This window comes from Dipodomys ordii, unplaced genomic scaffold (genome assembly GCF_000151885.1).
Source record: "Dipodomys ordii isolate 6190 unplaced genomic scaffold, Dord_2.0 Scaffold14, whole genome shotgun sequence".
Lineage (NCBI taxonomy): Eukaryota > Metazoa > Chordata > Mammalia > Rodentia > Heteromyidae > Dipodomys > Dipodomys ordii.
Window position 1 is genome coordinate 14,236,541 of NW_012267230.1, and position 20,443 is coordinate 14,256,983.

A 20,443-nucleotide genomic window follows, 5' to 3' on the forward strand; every position below is an offset into this window, starting at 1 on the left:
ATGAGTCAGCCTGTCATTCTCCGTTCTGGTCAGTTTTTAGTTACGATATCTTGAGTGTATTATTTACTCAGCAATGCATCATTGGTGTCAACTTCATCTTTCACATTTCTCACCTCAGACTCAGTTCTATTTGAGATGAGCCTAAGGTCTCAGCTTCCCCAGCTCTAAAGTCTGTACTTTTTTTTCAGGTCCCAAAGTATTGATGCTGTCCCCTCCACTCTGGTTTTGGCTCTGGTCCTTGTGACCGTTATGAACTTGCCTCTCTAGATTTCTTCTTCTTCTCCTTTTCCCTCCCTCTCATTTTAGTGGAATTTCAGAAGAAGAGAATCAAATACTATATTCTGATTGTCAGGCTTACTGGAATCTGGAAGGTCTCTGTTGCCTGATAGTCAAGGATATTAAACTTAATGAATGTCTCAGAAAATTTCAGTTAAGGTTCATATAATGCTTGGTATTGTGAGCATGCAGAAAAGATTATAAAATAGAATAAAAGCACAATTAAAAGCCCATGTACAGTCCATGTTCCAAACTGTGCAAAGTGAGTGATTAACAGTTAGATGTTACCTAACAATTCCTAAAACAAGTCCTGTGCAAAGTCCCAGCCCCAGGTCTGTCAGGCTCTTAGAGGAAATGCCACCAAACTTATGTTGTGTCTTCCCATATTTCACTTTAAGCTTTTGTCCCGTGGATTTAAGTCACTTAACACCCATGCATTTCCCAAGTATTAAGAGAAAAAGAAGGCAAAAGGAAATCATCTTTGTGGTTTGCTTCAGTTCTCATTTATGCTTCAGAGTACAAACAGGAAGGTAAAGCAGAAAGAAATCTTCTTTCACACCAATGGTGTAGCGAAGTGAACACAGAACCTGTTACCTTCCCAGCCTTCTGGCTTACCATTTATCTACAAGTTTGAGGCTCTCAATCTGCCTGGGTCCCTTGGCAAGTCAGAAGTCATTATCACTTTCATCCAGGGGCTCGGGTTTCCGGACTCTTCGATTGGGCTTAGTTGGTGAGAGAGCAATGCTCTCATCTTCTAAGTCATCATCGTCTTCTTCGTCATCTTCCATGTCAATTTCACTGTCCTCCGAATCTTCCTATAGAGAAACCATGGTATGTGGTCCTGTTTTGTTACAGTATCTTGTTTAAGGGGCCCCTCCTCATTCTTTATGGTGGCTCAATAACAGTGCCATCTGTTGGCAGAGTGCCAATCAGGCTGTGCTGGCACAGTGGGCTTTGCCAGCTGGAATATCTCCACAAGACCGCCTGACTAACGAATAGGTAGCTCAAGTTCCAATGTGCACTGGGTCAGGGGTTGGCTTTCCAGGGGTGTCCCAAGCATATCCTGGACAAACACTAAGGGTGGCTGGTGCTGTTCAGCTCAGGGGAGCCCAGGGACACAATCGACAGCATAGCAGCTCCTTCCAGAGAAGGGTAGAAAGCAGCACAGCCAGTGAGTGTGAGGAGCAAAGTGAAGGAGTCATCAATGTCCTGATGTGGGAGACTAATGCTGGTTGTGCCCACATATGCTAGCATTTCCTTCTTCAGAAAACCAGAAATGTCACCAACCATTCTCTCCAGCTGTCTGCCCCACACAGAGTTCCTCGAGTGAAGCCAGCCTCCTATCTGTTCTGCTCGTGCCCCTCTTAGGTATATTTGAACCAGGCTCTAAACCCACAATTCCAAAACCACTCATCAAAACAAAACATTCTGAGGATTCCAATTCAGTGGGGTCCACAGTTCTCACTTCGTCACCCCTTCTTCTCTGAAATCCCTGTTCTCTAGAGCATCTGTGCTGGTCCCGCTTTTTACCCTAGCTCTCTACGCTGTCTGCTCAGCCCCTTGCCTGGCCCTCCTCTCTTCCTGTTGTCCTAAGCAATGACTCACATCTACCTCACAGATTCCAGATCTGAATTTTTTTTTTTTTTTTTTTTTTTGGGTCATGGAGCCTGAACTCTGGGCCTGGGCGCTGTCCCTCAGCTCTTCAGCTCAAGGCTAGTGCACTACCACTTGAGTCACAGCACAAATTCCAGTTTTTTGTTTATGTGGTGCTGAGGAATGCAACCCAGGGCCTCATGCATGCAAGGCAAGCGCTCTGCCACTGAGCCACCTTCCCAACCCATCCAGATCTGAATTTTAACTGACCACTCTATGAAGGCATGTGGCTGTGTAACAGGCAGCTTACCACAGAATGTTCAAAATCCAACTCTTGATCTGGACTCTCCCATCCCCTCCTCAATTTGGTGCTTAAGGAAATGAAAATCCTGTGCCTTCAGCTGATTAGACCACAACCGAGGTCACCTTCTCTCCTCTCCTTCAACACCATGTGTGCAATCAACTCACAAAACATGACAGGTCCAACTCCAGAAGCATACCCACAACTGACTGTCACTGCTTAAGGTTGAGCCACTGGCACCTGAAACCTGACAGCTGTTGTTGCCACCTAAGCTTACGATTCCTGGGCGCAGTCTGGCCCCACTCAGAAAAAATGCTATGAGCAGGAAGATATGGCAATGCCACCCCACCTCTTACAGGGCTAGCCCCAGTCCCTCCACCCCATCACTGCTCCTCACGCCAGGAGCCCCTCCCTGCGCAGCCTGCCACCTGCCTTCATCCAAGTCTCTGCTCCAATGGCACTGTATTAGGCATTCCCTCACTATACAGAGATATTCCCATTCTGCTTTGCTTCTCTTCCTAATACCTATGACTGAGGTACGCCTGCCATCACTGGACTGTGCATGTCCTAAAGGCAGAGGCCGTGTTTCTCTTTCCTGCTGTGTTCTCCATCATCTATAACAGAGGCTGGCACATGAAAGGACCCCACAGATGGGTGAAGGGCTGACCCTTCCACTCAGGGAACTGCCTCCTTGAAAGAAATAAGCAATGCACCACTGCTGATGCATTCATTCCAAAAAGCACACAGCAAATGCAATAGAGACCAGCTCTGCTTTCCAGGCCAGACCCTCCCTGTTTCACTCTCAGGTGGGCAGGATGAATGCATGGATGGTAACCCCACGTCCTCCCCGCTGACAGCGATCGTTGTTAAGGAGGGCTCCCTGACTCTCTGCAGATCGTAGCCTAGGAATTCAAGGCCCAAACTGCTCTGTACCCTGCCGCCCTGGGTGACAGCTTGTTCCTGTGAATGCTGCTAGCACTCTGCTAACGCTCTGTGGCACTGAGACTGCAGAGGCAGTTGTCAACTTCCCTCTCCTGAATGGGGAGCAGGAAATGTTCTCTTATTTTTTATTTCCCTCTACTTTTACCCTGCTATACTAAAATAAATTTTTACTAAGATTTAAAGAAAAGGCCCAGCCGGGTGCCAGTGGTTCACGCCTGTAATTCTAGCTACGTAGACAGGAGGCTGAGATCTGACAATCACGGTTCAAAGCCAGGCTGGGCAGAAAAGTCCATGAGACTCTTATCTCCAATAAACCACTTGAAAACCGGAAGTGGTGCTGTAGGTCAAGTGGTAAAGCGCTAGCCTTGAGCTGAAGAGCGCAGGGATAGTGCCCAAGCCCAGAGTTCAAGCCCCACAACCAACAAAAAAAAAAGAAAAGAAAAAGAAAAAAGAAAAGGCCCTACACAGCCATAGCATCAGGCCTCCGGCACAGGCTAAGCCCCAACAGCCTGTCTGGGACAGTGCCAGTCCAGCCACCTCTAGCACATGGGACTGCAATAGGACAAAGGCCCAGAGCAATGGGAGGTGCATCCCCAACTTGCCCTGTCAGGAACAACTCCTCCGCTACCTTCTCCTTTCTGCTGAAGTCCTCTAGTCAGCATCTGCCCAGGAAAGCTCAAAGTACCAGCAACCTGGTACTTATCCACATCCTTCCCCCAGGATGGAGCTGTGAGAGCTGGTCAGCACTGTCCCTTCATTCTAGGTTACAGGTCAAGGGCCTGCTGACTCCTCACCACCTTTCTTGTCCCTGGCCTCTGTGCTCACCCCTCCTCCCCCACATAGGGACCTTGAGACCATTCTGCCTCTCACTGTGGGATCCAGTCTCACTGTGGGATGCAGTGTCAGTGGCTTCTTGCCCAACAGACAGGACATACCATCCTGAACACTGGTTCTGCTGGCCCTACGCAGGTTGACACACACCGTAAACAGATGAGGCAAAAAAGAAGACCAACCTGCTTCCTGGAGCGAGGAGTGCTGCATTTACCTAAAAGAGCTGGTGCTGCTTCCATCTTTGGAGAGCAAGAATGGAAAGAACAGTGAGAAAGCAAAAAAAGTAGGGCAAGCATATTCGTATGAAATGAGAAATCAACTACTGACAAGCGAAGAAGAGTCCAACCCTTTCAGAGGCCAAACTCTGGCACAAATTGAGCAAAGCACTTAGGTTAGGAACAGATGGATCTGGGCTGCCAGCAGCTCCTGAGCTAATCTAGTCTAGGAGAAAAGCCCAAGAGCACAAGGCACAGAAGTGGGAAAGGGAATGGTCGGGACTCACATCATCATCCGAGTCTCCACCTTGCATTGTGCCCACAATGCGCTTGCTGGGTCTTCCTGGAATAAAAAACAAAAACAAAAAAAAGCCAAAGCATTAGAAAACCTCTTAAAAGGGCTGGGAAGGTGGCTCAGTGGTAGAGCGCTTGCCTCGCATGCATGAGGCCCTGGGTTTGATTCCTCAGCACCACATAAGCAGAAAAAGCCGGAAGTGGCACTATGGCTCAAGTGGTAGAGTGCTTGCCTTGAGCTAAAGAGCTTAGGGGCAGTGCCCAGGCCTAGAGTTCAAGCCCCACAACCAATGACAAAAAAAAAAAAGAAAAAAGAAAAGAAAAAAAACACATGAGAACCTCAAAAAATAATTTAGAAGGTAGACTTTGAGGGGCTGGGGGTTTAGCTCAGTGGAAGGGCGCCTGCCTGGCGAGCGCAAGGCCCTGGGCTCAGTCCTCAGCTCTGGAAAAAAGATAGACTTTGACACTTACTTTCCCTGATGAAATCAGGGAAAGGAAAAATCATAGTAAAAAGTTTACTTAGTGTCCAAAAAATCGAAACTATGAACTAAGATTTATTAGAGTTCATAAGAAACAAAAAGGTAATATAAATTTAAAGTTATTAGGTATAAAAATAAAACTGTCGGGGCTGGGAAGGTGGCTCAGTGGTAGAGCGCTTGCCTTGCATGCACGAGGCCCTGGGTTTGATTCCTCAGCACCACATAAGCAAAAAGGGAAAAAAAAGCCGGAAGTGGTGCTGTGGCTCAAGTGGTAGAGTGCTAGCCTTGAGCTGAAGAGCTGAGGGACAGCGCCCAGGCCCAGAGTTCAGGCCCCACGACCGGACCCAAAAAATAAATAAATAAATAAAACTGTCTTGGGTCTGGGAAAGTGGTTCAGTGGTAGAACGTTTGCCTTGCACACATGAGGCCCTGGGTTCAATTCCTCAGCAAAAAGAAAAAAGCCCTGAGTTCAATTCCTCAGCAAAAAGAAAAAAGCCGCAAGTGGTGTTATGGCTCAAGTGGTAGGGTGCTAGCCTTGAGCTGAAGAGCTGAGGGACAGCACCCAGGCCGAGTTCAGGCCCCATGACCAGACCCAAAAATAAATAAATAAAACTGTCTTGCAGGGTGCTGGTGGCTGATGCCTGTAATCCCAACTACTCAGGAGGCTGAGATCTGAGGATCATTGTTTAAGGTCAGCCCTGGCAGGAAAGTTCATAAGATGCTTATCCCAACTAACAAACAGAAAACCGGAAGTGACACTGTGGCTCAACTGGTAGAGCCTTGAGCTGAAGTGCTGAGGGGCAGCGCCCAGGCCCAGAGTTCAATCCCCACGACTGACAAAAAATAAAAATAAAAACAAACAAACAAAAAAACCTGTCTGTAATTCAAGCAAGGGGGAAGTAGAGGCAGGAGGGTCTTGAGTTTGAGGTCAGCCTGGAATATGACACAGCCATTGAAAATAATGAAGCAGATCTATATCTACTGTCATGGGGAGTTACAACATACTTTGAAACAACAGTTGAAAAACCCTACTTAGGTTTAAGGGGTTTCAGGCCATCTTTGTACTATGTTCAATTGCACGTGTCTCTGTGTGGTCAGAACTGAGGCTCTCAAAGGTGGGAACAGGCCATGAGAAAGACTCTAGGAAAGTCTGAAGTGAGACAAAAGAAATTAGAATTTTTTTGTTGTTGTTGTTGGTTGTGGGGCTTGAAGAATTTTTTTTTAAGGGAGAGATGCTCATATGATTCCTTCTCTGTGCACTAATTAATTTCCAGGCCTCAGATGTAATTACATTAAGAACAACTTAAGACACAAGGCAGGATAGAGTCTAGTGGCAGAGCCAGTGCATTTCTGTGGTTTCCATGAAACATTCCAGCCCACAGGTATGAATTGGCAATTTTCTGACCACAGGCATCAAAGTAATGATGCCACTGAGCCAGTAAGAGCCAGATTCTTACCCAGGGAAGGACAAACTGGGACAGGATCAGCTTTAGAGTCAGGTTGCTGTGAGCTCAGGACTGAGTAGCCCTTCCCTATTCTTACTCAGGGCACAGGGAACAGGGCCAACAGAACAAGCTACACTACCTTGCATGAGCACCTCCATGGCGGTCCTTGGCTTGGACAGCCGTCTTTCCTCCAACTCACTGTCAGACTCATCATCCTCCTGGATGTCTATGTCTGAGTCATCGTTACCTGGCAGGAACACAAGGAGACAAAGAAAAGAGCAGGTCCATCCTTACAAACAGCTTCTGTGGAGGAAGGCTCATATGTAAAAAGGGTCTCTATTGACTAGTCTTTTCTTTCTCTGGATGCATCAGATTCCACCATGGATTTGTGTGTAGACACTTAGTGAAGAGTTAAAACACCATAATGTGTTGTATTAACAAAATAATAAGCAATATCCCACAGCAGGAGAAAAAGTGGCCTAGATGGCTTAGTGAAAAACATTGATAATCTAAAAATTTTCAAATTGAGGAACCAGATGTCAAAGCAGCTCTATCTTTCTAGTTAACTGAAGGGAAATACGTTCTGTTCTCTGTTAGGCTGTTTTACCAGAACTCAAGCCCCCTGATCAGGAGAAAAAGATTAAAGTGGCAGGACGCCGGTGGCTAATGTCTATAATACTAGCTACTCAGGAGGCTGAGAAAAGTATGGTTCATAGTCAGCCTGGGCAGTAAGTCTATGAGACTATCTCCAATTAACTACCAAAAATCCAGAATGGAGTTGTGGATCAAGTGGTAGAGTGCTAGCCTTTATCACAAAAGCTCAGGGACAGTGTCAGGCCCTGAGTTCAAGCCCCAGGGCCAGAACAAAAGTAAGTAAATACATAATATGTAGGTAAATATTTTAAAATATATAGTTTGTCAAGGCTGGAAACAGCCTTACTTCCACTCTTGAGAAGCCGCTTTTCCTCTTCCTTTAGCTTGTTCTGCATCAGACGGAGAGTATTTTCAGCCTCCTAAGAAGAGGAAATAAAGATTCAGATCTTTGGTGGATGATTTTATTCTTCCGTCCCAGTGTAGGTCCAGAAACATTTGTGACAGAGAACAAGGAAAGATCTTAAGTTTTCTTGAGCCGCCCTTACTATCCCCAAACCTGCGCCCTTGTTGGTAGTAATGGCAGGCCTGTGGAAGTAGCTCAGAAGTGATGTACTGGCCTCACCCTTGCTCTTTCCACCACACCCTGCCATGGTGAAAGAACTGAGCAACCTAAACTTTGAGTGATGCTCTAAATATTGAACAGAAAGTATTGCTATTCTGCAGAGCAGGCCTAGGCCCTAAGAGACAGAGAGCAGTGTGTGACTGGGCAGGTCACTGACATCAAAATCTGACTTCCAGCAAAAGAAGAATTATATGAGCAACCCGCAAAGAGTAGTCTAGTTTCCACATATTTATATGCTGACATGTCACCAAGGGCAGACAGTGTGCAGGGCCTGGTCTGAACAGACTCACTTCAAACCTCTCTTGCTCCATCCTATGGTGGTCCTCCAGTTGCTGTTCCAGGTAAGCCAAATTCCGAAATTTCTCCAGATAAATGTCATACTGCTTTTGTAATTCTTCCTCAATCTTCTCATACTCATCCATAAAGGCAGGCCTAAAACAAGCAAAAGAAACAAAACCAGAAAGGTTAATGAGATGCAATAGCTTGAAATTAGTATTCAAAATGCCACCATGGCTTTCTTTGGAAATCTTTAATTACAGAAGGTCCTTCATTCAGACAACTGCCTTGTGGAGTGCAGAACCACAGAACTGCAGAAAGCAGAACTGAGGAGAAGAACTGCAGAACTGCAGAGTGCAGAGCTGCATCCTCACAGTTAGAAGGTTTCGTCCATCTCACAGGCAACGAGCTGCGGCTGTGTTCCTGGTATATATAGTTTTGCCTCATCATTTCACTGAACCTTCAAAACCAGCTGTAGGTAGTACTGGGATTTCAACTCAGGGCCTTCAACTCTCTCCATTTGCTCAATTGGCTGGTGTTCTACCTCAGCTGTACCTTCAGCTTGCTTTGTGTTGGTTATTTTGAAGATATATCACAGACCTTTCTGCCTAGAATGCCTCTGAATTGCAGTCCCCCTGATCTTAGCCTCCTGAGTAGCAAGGATTACAGCTGTGAACCACTGGCATGTGGCTTTTCTTCAGAATTTGGCTAATGTGAGTCAACACTCTAGAGCCCTGTCACATGGTGTAGGAACAATAAAATTTCTAAGCTCAGATGGGTCACTAGATCTATCAAAAGTGTGAAGGTATCTCATTATCCAGGGCTACTCCCTTTTCTTCCTCTAATATAAATCTTTAGTCAGCCCTTCCATCACACCTGACATCGCAGTGATCCTTCCATCTAGCTAAAATGTCAGATTGATCCTTCCTTCCCCTCCCTCCCTCCCTCCCTCCCTCCCTCCTTCCTTCCTTGGTCTGTCGTGGGCCTGAACTCTGGGCCTAGGCGCTGTCCCTCAGCTCTTTAGCTCAAGGCAAGCATTGTACCACTTGAGCCACAGCACCAATTCTGGTTTTCTGGTGGTTAATTGTAGATGATAATCTCTCAGACTTTCCTGCTCAGGCTGGCTTTGAAGCACAATCCTCAGATCTCAGCCTCCTGAGTAGCTAGGGTTACAGGTGTGAGCCACCAACACCCAGCTTAAAATGCCAGATTCTATAGTCGGTGGGTTTGTTTGAGCCTGGCTATTGTAGCCCATTCTAGCCTCAGACTCACTCTCCTTCTGCTTCAATTCCCCCAGTGCGAGATTATAGGCATGTGATTTTAAATAGTGCTCCTTCTCTTGGGACTATAATTTTATTTCTCTTCAACTTTTCTTCTCCAAAATCAAACCAGATAGTGTTCCCTTCTTAGGGTTCTACTTTCTCAGTTTCATTTAGGAGGCCCCTTGTCCAGCTCCTCTAGAAGTAGAAAGAAGAGGCGCATCTGAGCTTAGCCATTTAGACTAGCTTGGTCAACACAGCAAGACATTTATCTCCTACAAAACATACACATATACAAATGTATATGAGATATACATATAGACATGTGTATACATGATGTATATTGTATGTATATAGTATGATTATGAACATATGCGTGTATACATGTGTATATGCTGAAAATAATTCATGATGTTTTAAACTACACTTCTAAGGTTTATCCTAGAAGGTGTTCTATTAGCATTTTCTAGTATCTGAAAATGGATTTCCAATGAGGTATAGTCATAAGATAAAGCTGGACACTGGTGGCTCATATCTATAATGCTACTCAGAAAGCTGAACTCCAGAAGATCATGGTTCAAAGGCAGCCCAGGCAGAAAAGAAACCACAAGACTCCATCTTAAAGAAACTGCAAAAAGCCAGGTTGGAAGCAAGGCTTAAATGGTAAAACACCAGTATAGCAAGCTAAGCAAATGTGAGGGCCTGTGTTCAAATGCCAGTACTGACAAAATGAAAAAAAAGATAAAGTGCTGACAGAGAAGAAATCATCAACCAGTTGCTAGTGGCTCGTGACTATAATCCTAGCTACTCAGGAGACTGAGATCAGAGGGTCAAAGCAACTCTAAGCAAGAAAGACTGTGACTCTTTATCTCCAATTAAAACCAGAAAACCAGAAGTGGAGCTGTAGCTCAAAAAGGTAGAGTGTTAGTCTTGAGCAAAAAGAGCACAGAGATAGGACTTGAGTTCAACCCCATGACTGACCAAAAAAAGAAAGAAAAGAAAAAAATCATTATGGGGCTGGGAAGGTGGCTCAGTGGTAGAGCGCTTGCCTTGCATGCACAAGGCCCTGGGTTCGATTCCTCAGCACCACATAAGCAAAAGGAAAAAAAAGCCGGAAGTGGCGCTGTGGCTCAAGTGGTAGAGCGCTAGCCTTGAGCTGAAGAGCTGAGGGGCAGCACCCAGGCCCAGAGTTCAGGCCCCATGACCGGACCACCCCCCCCAAAAAAATCATTATAATCTAAAGTCTAAAATCTACTTCAGTCAAGATATGGAAATATGTTGTCTTACCTGATTTTATGTCATGATCTTAGGAGGCTAAGCTTTGTATAGCTTACAACATCTGGATTTATTTACTTCACCTTACATTCAAGAAGCCATGAAAGCTTAAAGGTAGCTCAAGAATTAAGCCATTTTCCAGACACATTGAAAGCAGCACATATACACACGAGTGCACTGTGATGCAGTCCCCTTACACCAGGCTGGTTGCTGCTTTAAGAGGTCATGCCATTAGTATTCTCTTAGTCTCTGTTCTATTTTCCAAAATACCTCTCTATTCGCTGTCACTACCCACACAGGAGTTCACATATACCTGACGCTCTGCAGGGTCTGTAGTCGCTTCCGATTTCTTTCCAGTTCTAGTTTTCTCTTTTCAATTTTGGCTTCTAAGTTAGCTTCATCAGATGCCACATTATTGAGCAAGTCCTTAGTCTTCTGAATCTGTGCCTACATTTAACAGGAATTAGTAAGACAACGGGGTCTGTAAGGACTACATCCTGAGTCTGAAGATTGCAATGTCATGTTGAATAAACCCAAAGGCAAACAATGTACACATGGTCCCCAGGAATGACTCATTTAACCAATTAGTTCCAGGAAGAGTGGCATATAGATCCAGGAAAAAAAAAATATTTTCATGAAAAGTGGGTGTGTCTGCTCAGGAAAACAAAGGAATATGGCAAAAAGAGTGTTCTGATTAGGACTGAGAGCACCCTGGGAAGTCTCTCCATCAGATCTGGCATCAGTCCTAAACCACTACTGGCTACTGAAGGACAAGGCTCCTCTTCCTTCTTGCTGGCAAAGGCTTGACTACCAGCTACAAATAGAAAGTCCATGAGGCACTTATCTCCAATTAAACACCAGAAAACTGGAAGTGGCGCTGTGGCTCAGGCTCAAGGGGTACAGTGCTAGCCTTGAGCTGAATAGCTGAGGGACAGCACCCAGGCCGAGTTCAAGCCCCATGACTGACCAAAAAAAAAAAAAAATTGGTTAAATAAGCTGGGCACTGGGTCTGGGAAGTTCACTCAGTGGTAGAATGTTTGCCTTGCATGCATGAGGCCCTGGGTTCAATTTCTCAGCACCACATAAGCAGGAAAAGCCGGAAGTGGTGCTATGGCTCAAGTGGTAGGGTGCTAGCCTTGAGCTGAAGAGCTGAGGGACAGTGCCGAAGCCAGAGTTCAGGCCCCACGACCGACGAAAAAAATAAAATAAAATAAGCTGGGCAGTGGTGGATCATGCCTATAATCCTAGCTACTCAGAGGCTGAAATCTGAGGGTCATAAAGAAAAGTCCCTCTGAGACTCTTATCTCCAATTAACCATTCAAAAACTGGAAGTGGGGCTGTGGCTCAAAGTTGTAGAATAGACTTCAGCAAAAAGTGCTCAGAGGGGCTGGGAAAGTGGCTCAGTAGTAGAGTGCTTGCCTTGCATGATAAGGCCCTGGGTTCGATTCCTCAACACCACATAAGCAAAAAGAAAAAAAGCCAGAAGTGGCGCTGTGGCTCAAATGGTAGAGCGCTAACCTTGAGCTGAAGAGTTGAGTGACAGTGCCCAGGGCCCAGAGTACAGGCCCCACCACCGGACCCAAAAAAATAAAAAAGATTAAATAGAGCTGTGTTCACTAAAATTATTAAAACATCGAAAATTATGAAATCATCAAAACTATTCTTTTTGTTGTTGTTGGTGGTGGTTCTGAGGCTTGAACTCTGGGCCTGGGCACTGTTCCTGAGCTCTTCAGCTCAAGGCAAGCACTCTACTACTTGAACCACAGTGTCACTTCCAGTTTTTTCTGGTGTTTAATTGGAGATAAGAGTCTCACAGACTTTCCTTTCCAGGCTGGCTTTGAATTGTGATCCTCAGATCTCAGCCTCCTAAGTAGCTAGAATTATAGACATGAGCCACTGGCACCCTAGCTAAACCTACTCATTTTTTAAGACCATGATAAACTGCTCTTATTTATTTCTGAGGGGAAACAATAGATGTCTTAGAAATCCTTCAGATTCTCCTTGAAATAGTGCTGGTTACTAAGCATACCTGGTTCTGCCTGATGGGGGAAGGAAATTGTTTTGAGTCCCAGGCACAAATATGTAAGATAAAAGCAATATAATCTTACCAAAACCTCTTTTATTGCAATTCTCATCACTTTCTCAGTCTCGTTGATTTCCAGCGGCCTGGCAATGGCTTCAGTTCTCAGTTCCTAGGGGAAACAGAACAATTTACACATTCTTTCAGAAAAAGTTTCTCCCATTGGTTGCTAAATTTTTTTCGAGATGGAGTCCTGCCCAGGTTGAGCCTGAACTCAAAATCTTGCATCCTTAGCCTCCCAAGCAGCTGGAATTACAGGTGTGTATCATCTTTGCCTGCTCAAAAAGTTTTTCCCTTCCTCATCCCTCCTCGTACTGGGGATTGAACTCAGGGTACTGCATTTAGGCAAGCTCTCTACCATGTAAGCTATGCCTCCAATCCTTTTAAATTTTGGGTTTGTTTTCGTGGTCATGGGGCTTGAACTCGGGGCCTGGGCGCTGTCTCTCAGTTCTTCAGCTCAAGACAAGTGCTCTACCACTTGAGCCACAGCGCCACTTCCAGTTTTCTGGTGGTTAATTGGGAGATAAGAGTCTCATGGACTTTCCTTGCCCCAGCTGGCTTTGAACGGTGATCCTCAGATCTCAGCCTCCTGAGTAGCTAGGATGACAGGCGTGAGCCACCTGCACCTGGCTTGGTTATTTTTTACATAAGTCTTGCTTCCTGCTTGGGCATGTGCTGGAGCTGTAATCCACCTATTTTTCACTTTCCATAATAGGTAAGATGATAGGTGTGCACTACTATATTCATCTTCTTCCACTGAGATGGACTTTCATGTATTTTTCTGCCTAGACAGGCCTAAAACCCCAATCCTTTGAATTTCAGTCTCCTACATAGCAAGGATGACATATGTATGCTCCTGCACTCAGCAAGTGGTTGAGAAGGGAGCCTGCCTTGGATGCTTAGACTGGCCTGAAACTTTGCTCTCCTAATCTCAGCCTCCACATAGCTAGGATTACAGGTATGAGCCAGTGGCTTTTCAATTTCTTTTCTTTTTTTATTTTTTTGCCGGTTGTGGGGTCTGAACTCTGGGCCTGGGCGCTGTCCCTCAGCTCTTCAGCTCAAGGCTAGCACTCTACCACTTGAGCCACAGCACCACTTCCACCTTTTTCTGCTTATGTGGTGCTGAAGAATCGAACCCAGGGCCTCATGTATGCAAGGCAAGCATTCTACCACTGAGCCATCTTCCCAGCCCTGGCTTTTCAATTTCTTTTTTTTTTTGCTTATGTGGTGCTGAGGAATCGAACCCAGGGCCTCATGCATGCAAGGCAAGCGCTCTACCACTGAGCCACCTTCTCAGCCCCGCTTTTCAATTTCTTAAACAGTAATTCTAGAGGTTTTTCCTTTTTAATAGTTTGCTAAATTTTCAGCTGAAACTGCAAGTTTTCAAAGAACTAAGAGCTTTAAGGATGGACCATCCCATTTACAAATAAACAAAGGTAAAAATCAAGTCTCCTCAGGGCGCTAGTGGCTCACACCTGTAATCCTAGCTACTCAGGGGCTGAGATCTGAGGATCATGGTTCAAAGCCAGCCCAGGCTTGAAAGTCCATGAGACTCTTATTTCCAATTAGCCACCAGAAAAACCAGAAGTGGCGTGTGACTCAAGTGGTAGAGAGATCACCTTGATCTGAAGGGCTGAGGGACAGTGCCCAGGCCCAAAATTCAAGCCCCACAATCAACAAAAAATAAGTAAGTAAATAATTCAAGTCTCTTAATAGGACCAACTCTACTTAAAAATTACCAGAAGTGGTGCTGTGGCTCAAGTGGTAGAGCACTAGCCTTGAGTGAAGAGCTGAGGGACAGCGCCCAGGCCCAGAGTTCAAGCCGCATGACCCACAAAAAAAAAAAAAAAAAAATTACTTGATAGTAGTGAGTCTGATAATCTCTATCTCAGAGATAATTGGGGATGTGTTAGAACACCAACAGAGATGGTCCGGATGGAGAGAGGGCCAACAAAAATCCATCTATACTTCCTTTTCTCTGTACATTACTTACCCTCAACTCGACCTCCTTTCCCAACAAGTCATACAAAGATGCTCCTTTGGCGGTGATTTCCGAAGCCAGCTGCCTGGCTGCTTTCAAATCTGAGATCTTGAGGGCAAACAAAAATAGGAGCCTCAGGTTTTGATAACACTCAGCAGCAGTCTGTTAAGGTGAGTTGTAACCTTTAGGCAGAAGCCCACCCCCAGGAGTTCCAAGGAACTGTTTGGGAACACAAACTAACTTCTGGACTTCTAATCTCTCTGAAACCAAATGTCAAGTCAGGCTGAATCTGAATCTGCAACAGGAGGTATAGGCAAGAGAAAGCTGACAAGACAAGTATCCTGCAACAGCTGAACTCCTAGGTTCAAGCACTCATGTAGTCTCAGCCTCCCTAGTAGCATGGGTGTGATACCATGCCTGACTAGAATGATCATTTATTTTTTTTTAATTTCTTTTTTTCTGTTTATGTGGTGCTGAGGAATCGAACCCAGGGCCTCATGCTTGCAAGGCATGCACTCTACCGCTGAGCTACCTTCCCAGCCCTCTTTTTAATTTCTTTACTAAGTGATTACATAAATTTCACAATATTGTGGGATAGTGATACTTAGCTAATGTCACAAACACATTTTAACCTTCATAGAGTGAATTGTCAGAGTGATCTTTTTTTTTTTTTTTGGTCAGTCATGGGGCTTGAACTCTGGGCCTAGGCACTGTCCCTCAGCTCAAAGCAAGCACTCTACCATTTGAGCCATAGCGCCACTTCCGGTTTTTTGGTGTTTACTTGGAAGATAAGTGTCTCATGGACTTTCCTGCCCAGGCTGGCTTTGAACCATGATCCTCAGATCTCAGCCTCCTAAGTAGCTAAATTACAGGTGTGAGAGACCAGGTAACCAGCTCAGAATGATGCTTTTTTTTTTTTTTTTGGTCCGGTTGTGGGGCCTGAACTCTGGGCCTGGGCGCTGTCCCTCAGCTCTTCAGCTCAAGGCTAGGGCTCTGCCACTTGAACCACAGTGCCACTTCCAGCTTTTTGCTTATGTGGTGCTGAGGAATCGAACCCAGGGCCTCATGCATGCAAGGCAAGTGCTCTACCACTGAGCCACCTTCCCAGCCCAAGAATGATGCTTTTAATAGGTACATCTCTGCTCAAAATTCCATTTTCCACCTCAGTATCAAATCGAAGGCTTTCCAGGGGCTGGAGGGGCTGTCACCGCCTCCCCCATGGCTCTCCCCACAGGGCCTCCCTGCTGTTCCTCAGACACACAAGCACATGCTCATCCTGGAACACCTTTTCCCACCCTTGCCAGTATGGCCTTTCTTCTCTCAGATCTTTGCTGAGAAGCTATCCAATCCAGGCAGCCCTCCATCCCTGGCCCCTGTTCTGTCATTCTGTAGGGCAGAATAACTACACTGGACCACCTGTGCTTTTACTCCTGCTGTTCAGTGTGACTCCTCCAACTAAGCATGGAAACCCTGTTTCTGTCTCCTTTGTTCTCACCTGCATCCTCAGTATTTGACCACTACCTGGCAAATGACAGGCTTTATTCAAACAGTTGAATTAATTTAGTGCAACAAACTGATCAGCTGTCCTCAGTGAAGCAATAAGAAAGAACTTCCAGTGTCAGCCACATCCCATCCCCAAGTCTGAGGGTAGACAACTATCCCCAGCTGCACACTTTGCACCGTCCTTACCTTGGAGCCTAGATCAAACTTGAACTTGCTGACGTCTTCCTCTCCTATTTTAGAGCCTTCCATCCCTTTGCTCTTCATAGCATTATAAAGCACAGATGTGATCTTCAATAGTTCTTTCACCGCATACCCATCTGCCTGGTAGAGCTTCTTGGTATTGAGTTTTATATGCGCCTTTGTGGCCTATTTTTAGATGTACACACACAATGATTAAGGCCCTTTCCATGAAATGTCTAAATCAAATCCCATGTAGATAATTTGAAAAAATCTCTGCCAATAACTAAGGTTAAAATACCTAAGTAATGGAGATCATTTTGGTAAAAGACACCAACATAACAAATACACCTATCTTCTGACCCCAAAATTACAATCCTAAGGATTTTCTCGAGAGATATACTCATACACAAAATGATAGGAATAGATTATTTATTACAGTATTGTTTCAAAGAGTAAAATTTGGAAATCAATTAAATACTTACATGTTACATAAATCATGGGAGCCCCTGCAAGCAATATGAATCAAGTTTAAGAGAACAAAAGGCTGAGCGTGGTGGCAAAAGCCTGAAATGCTAACTTCTTGGGAAGTAGAGGTTGGCAGATTGAAGTTTTAGGCCCACTTAAGCATAAAAGTTCTCAGGACGCCATCTCAACCAATGGCTGAATGAGGTGCCATGTGCCCCTTGGGGAGCACAGCGGCTGGAGGAAGTGGGGTATGCTTGTCATCCACAGCAATGCCAAGGAGCACAAGCAGAATCACAGCCCAGGCACAATAACAACCAATGAAAAACAGGGCCGAACACATTTTTCCCCCTGCCAGTCCTCAGGCTTGAACTCAGGGCCTGGGCTCTGTCCCTGAACTTCTTTGGCCCAAGACTAGCACTCTACCACTCGAGCCACAGCAGAACTTCAGGCTTTTATCTGTGTATGTGGTACTGAGGAATCAAACCTAGGACTTCATGCATGCTAGGCAAGCACTCTACCATTAAGCCACTTTGCCAGATGAATGCATTCTTTTTTTGTTGTTGTTGTTGGTCATAGGGCTTGAACTTAAGGCTTGGATGTTGTGCTTGGGCTCTTTTGCTCAAGGATAGCACGCTACCACTTTGAGCCATAGCAACACTTACAGTTTTCTGCTAGTTAATTGGAGATAAAGAGTCAGTCTCACAAACTTTACTGCCTGTGCTGGCTTTGAACTGGGATCCTCAGGTCTCAGCCTCCTGAGTAGCTAGGATTATAGACATGAGCCACCAAAGCCCATCTGGAAGCATTCTTTATGTATTTGGAAAGTTCTCCAAAACATACTAATAAGTGAAGAAAGAAAGATGTTACATAGTGGTATATAGCAGCTATGTACAAGAAGTTTTATGGAAAAAGAACATGTATTATTTGCTTAGGTATGCATAAGAAGCTCTGAAAGAAACTTAAAATAGCTATTGAAAGTAGAACTGAACCACCACCAGTGGCTCATACCTGTAATCCTCACTATTCGGAAGGCTGAGATCTAAGGATCACAGTTTAAAGCTAGGCTGGGGAAAAAAGTCCCCATGAGCCTCAGCTACAATTAACCACTCAAAAAGCAGAATTGGATCTGTGGCTCAAAGTGGTAGAGCACTAACCTTGAGCAAAGAGCTCAGGGACAGCACTTAGACTCTGACAGTGCCCAGTCCCCTGACCAACAAAACAATAAACCAACAAAGTAGAGTTGAGCCCAGAGTAGACAAAGTAGAATGTTACTGTACTCTACCATTTTAAAAATATTTGAACCATAAAACATAATATTTATTAAAAATAAACAAGTAATGAAGTAGGCTTCCCCCAATAAAATAACTTTTTGTTTATGATGCCACAGAAAGCTAGCAACGGAATGTTGTAGAAAGTAAGCCCTATTATTCAATTTCAAAGTTAGCCCTAACCAGGACACATCCCTTCCTTCCTTACTTTCACAATCCCACAAAATAACTGAACTAACCATGAACTGGGCAATTGCCTTAATGAAGAAAACTCGGTCTTGCTCAGTATCAATGTCTGAAGGGATGTCAGTTTGAGGCTCATACCTATCAGGAAGAGAGCAAACATGAGTCAACCTACAAAAAGTCTGTCAAAGAGAAAGTGGGTTGCTAGCATGAGGCTCTAAGGCCTTGGCCAAGATGCTAAGATTAAAAAAAAAAAAAAAATTCAAAAGTAACACAAGCTGGGTGCTGTTGGCTCACGCCTGTAATCCTAGCTACTCAGGAGACTGAGATCTGAGGATCGCAGTTCAAAGCCAGCCCAGGCAGGAAAGTCCGTGAAACTCTTATCTCCAATAAAGCACCAGAAAACTGGAAGTGGCACTGTAGCTTAAGTGGTAGAGCATTCCCCTTGAGCTGAAGAGCTGAGGGACAGCACCCAGGCCCAGAGTTCAAGCCCCATGACCAACAACAAAAAAAAGTAACACAAATTACCAACAGAGCACAGCCCCCCTAAGAACTGGTATAGCGACTTAAAAATCAAATTCAGGACTCAGCTTTCAAAAATAAATCTAGCCAGGTGCCGTCTGCTCACGCCTGTAATCCTAGCTACTTTGGAGGCTAAGATCTGAGGACAGAGGTTCAAAGCCAGCCCAGGTAGGAAAGTCCATGAGACTTTTTTTTTTGTGGGTCGTGGAGCTTGAATTCTGGGCCTGTCTGCTATCCCTTAGCTCTTCAGCTCAAGGCTAGCACTCTAATACTTGAACCATAGTGCCACTTCCGGTTTTCTGGTGATTAATTGGCCATTAATCTCACTTTCTTGCCCAGGCTGGCTTTGAACCTCTATCCTCAGATCTCAGACTCCTTCCATGAGATTCTTATCTCCAATAAACCACCAGAAAACTGGCAGTGGCTCAAGTGGTAGAGCATTAGCCTTGAGCTGAAGGGCTGAGGGACAGAGCCCAGGCCCAGAGTTCAAGGCCCACTACAGACAAAAAAAAATCTATTTAAGACCTCCAAGTAATCAGAATTGTGAGTAGCTAATGGCCCTTGAAATCAAGACAGGCACTAAGGTTAAATATGTCACTTCCAGAAGCATCTAATGTTGTGCTAACCTTTTCACAAGCCAGAGAAGCACTTCAGAAACAAGTCCAAAATTGGGTGTGCGAAAATTCTCCATAGAAATATGTCGTGGGTATCCTAGGGCCCTCATCATCTCTGTGAAATCTGTCAAGGTAACGGCATGGTTAGCTCCTCATTCAAAGACAGTTACTTAAAAAAAAGGTATCGTTCACTTTTATGCTGGTACTGGTGCTTGAACTCAGAAAGGACAACTTTTGGTTTTTTTGGGGTTTTTTTGCTGTTCCTGGAGCTTGAACTGAGGGCCTTGGCACTGCCCCGAGCTTCTCTGTGCTCAAAGCTAGTGCTCTACCACTTGAGCCACAGCACTACATCCAGCCTTTTCTGAGTAGTTTATTGGACATGAGTTTCATGGACTTTTCCTGCTTGGGTTGGCTTTGAACTGCAATCCTCAGATCTCAGCCTCCTGAATAGCTAGGATTATAGGCGTGAGCCACCAGCACCTGGCTTACTTTTAACAAGTAGTTCATCTCAGATATTGCCTCTGCTTTCCTTTATTGGTTCTTTGCCGCCAACAGTTTTAATGTCTGACAGAGTGATGAACTTAAAAATACTTAATATGTTACCCGAAAAAAAAAAAATAAGTCTAAAGTTCAATGAGAAAAGTAATGCTGTATAAGAAAATAGGATGACATTAATTTCCGGTATCTTTTGGCTTTTCCATGCAAAATAAGAACTACATGGCATTATAAAATGTCATGAGGAAAAAAAAAAATTGTTAAAACAGTAGCATATGTGCTTTGGCGGCACGTATTTTAAACTGCCAGTATGTGGTAGAGGATACATTTTAAAACAAGATGAAAAACGTTTTTTCAAAGTAAAAGGTTCCAGGAATGGGAGGGATAGAGCCTCAATTAAAAGGTAGCCGAAGCCAGGCCGGCCCATGCTCATAATTCTGCTACTCGGGAGGCTGGGAGCCAAGGATCGCTGTCGGAAGCCAGCCTGGACAGGTGAGTCCGAGAGACTCTGCCCTCCCCTCAACCGCGAGCAAAGCCGGAAGTGGCCTGCGGCTCAGGTGAGAGAGCAAAACAGCTCAGGGACGGCGCCCGGGCCCCGAGTTCAAGACCCACAGCGGACACACCAAGAAAGAATTTTAAAAAAAAGTAGCTGGAACTACCTTCTCCCTCCAGCCCCCTCCTCGGCCAGACTCGGCCGCTTCCACGAACGTGAAGCTACCCGGCGCGGAGGCCGCGTCTGCGTGCGGCGGG

General features: G+C 45.1%; 1 protein-coding gene across 4 annotated transcripts in view; it reads right to left on the reverse strand.

Annotated features, from left to right (window-relative positions):
• Positions 1-645: 645 nt before the first annotated feature.
• Positions 646-20,443, reverse strand: part of Cluap1 (clusterin associated protein 1) — a 20,387-nt gene continuing 589 nt past the window's right edge. The window contains exons 1-12 of one of the 4 annotated variants that reach the window (XM_013011556.1): positions 20,353-20,369; positions 19,211-19,322; positions 18,119-18,203; positions 16,153-16,332; positions 14,476-14,571; positions 12,511-12,594; positions 10,716-10,849; positions 7,883-8,024; positions 7,317-7,389; positions 6,516-6,623; positions 4,446-4,501; positions 646-1,091 (exon numbers count right to left, since the gene is read on the reverse strand). In XM_013011556.1, coding sequence (XP_012867010.1) covers positions 942-1,091; positions 4,446-4,501; positions 6,516-6,623; positions 7,317-7,389; positions 7,883-8,024; positions 10,716-10,849; positions 12,511-12,594; positions 14,476-14,571; positions 16,153-16,332; positions 18,119-18,203; positions 19,211-19,311 — 1,209 coding nt within the window. In that variant the 5' untranslated portion in view covers positions 19,312-19,322; positions 20,353-20,369 and the 3' untranslated portion in view covers positions 646-941. Of the gene's footprint in view, positions 1,092-4,445; positions 4,502-6,515; positions 6,624-7,316; positions 7,390-7,882; positions 8,025-10,715; positions 10,850-12,510; positions 12,595-14,475; positions 14,572-16,152; positions 16,333-18,118; positions 18,204-19,210; positions 19,323-20,352; positions 20,370-20,443 lie in introns of those variants that run through there. The other 3 variants (XM_013011555.1, XM_013011557.1, XM_013011558.1) reach the window with 3 other exon arrangements.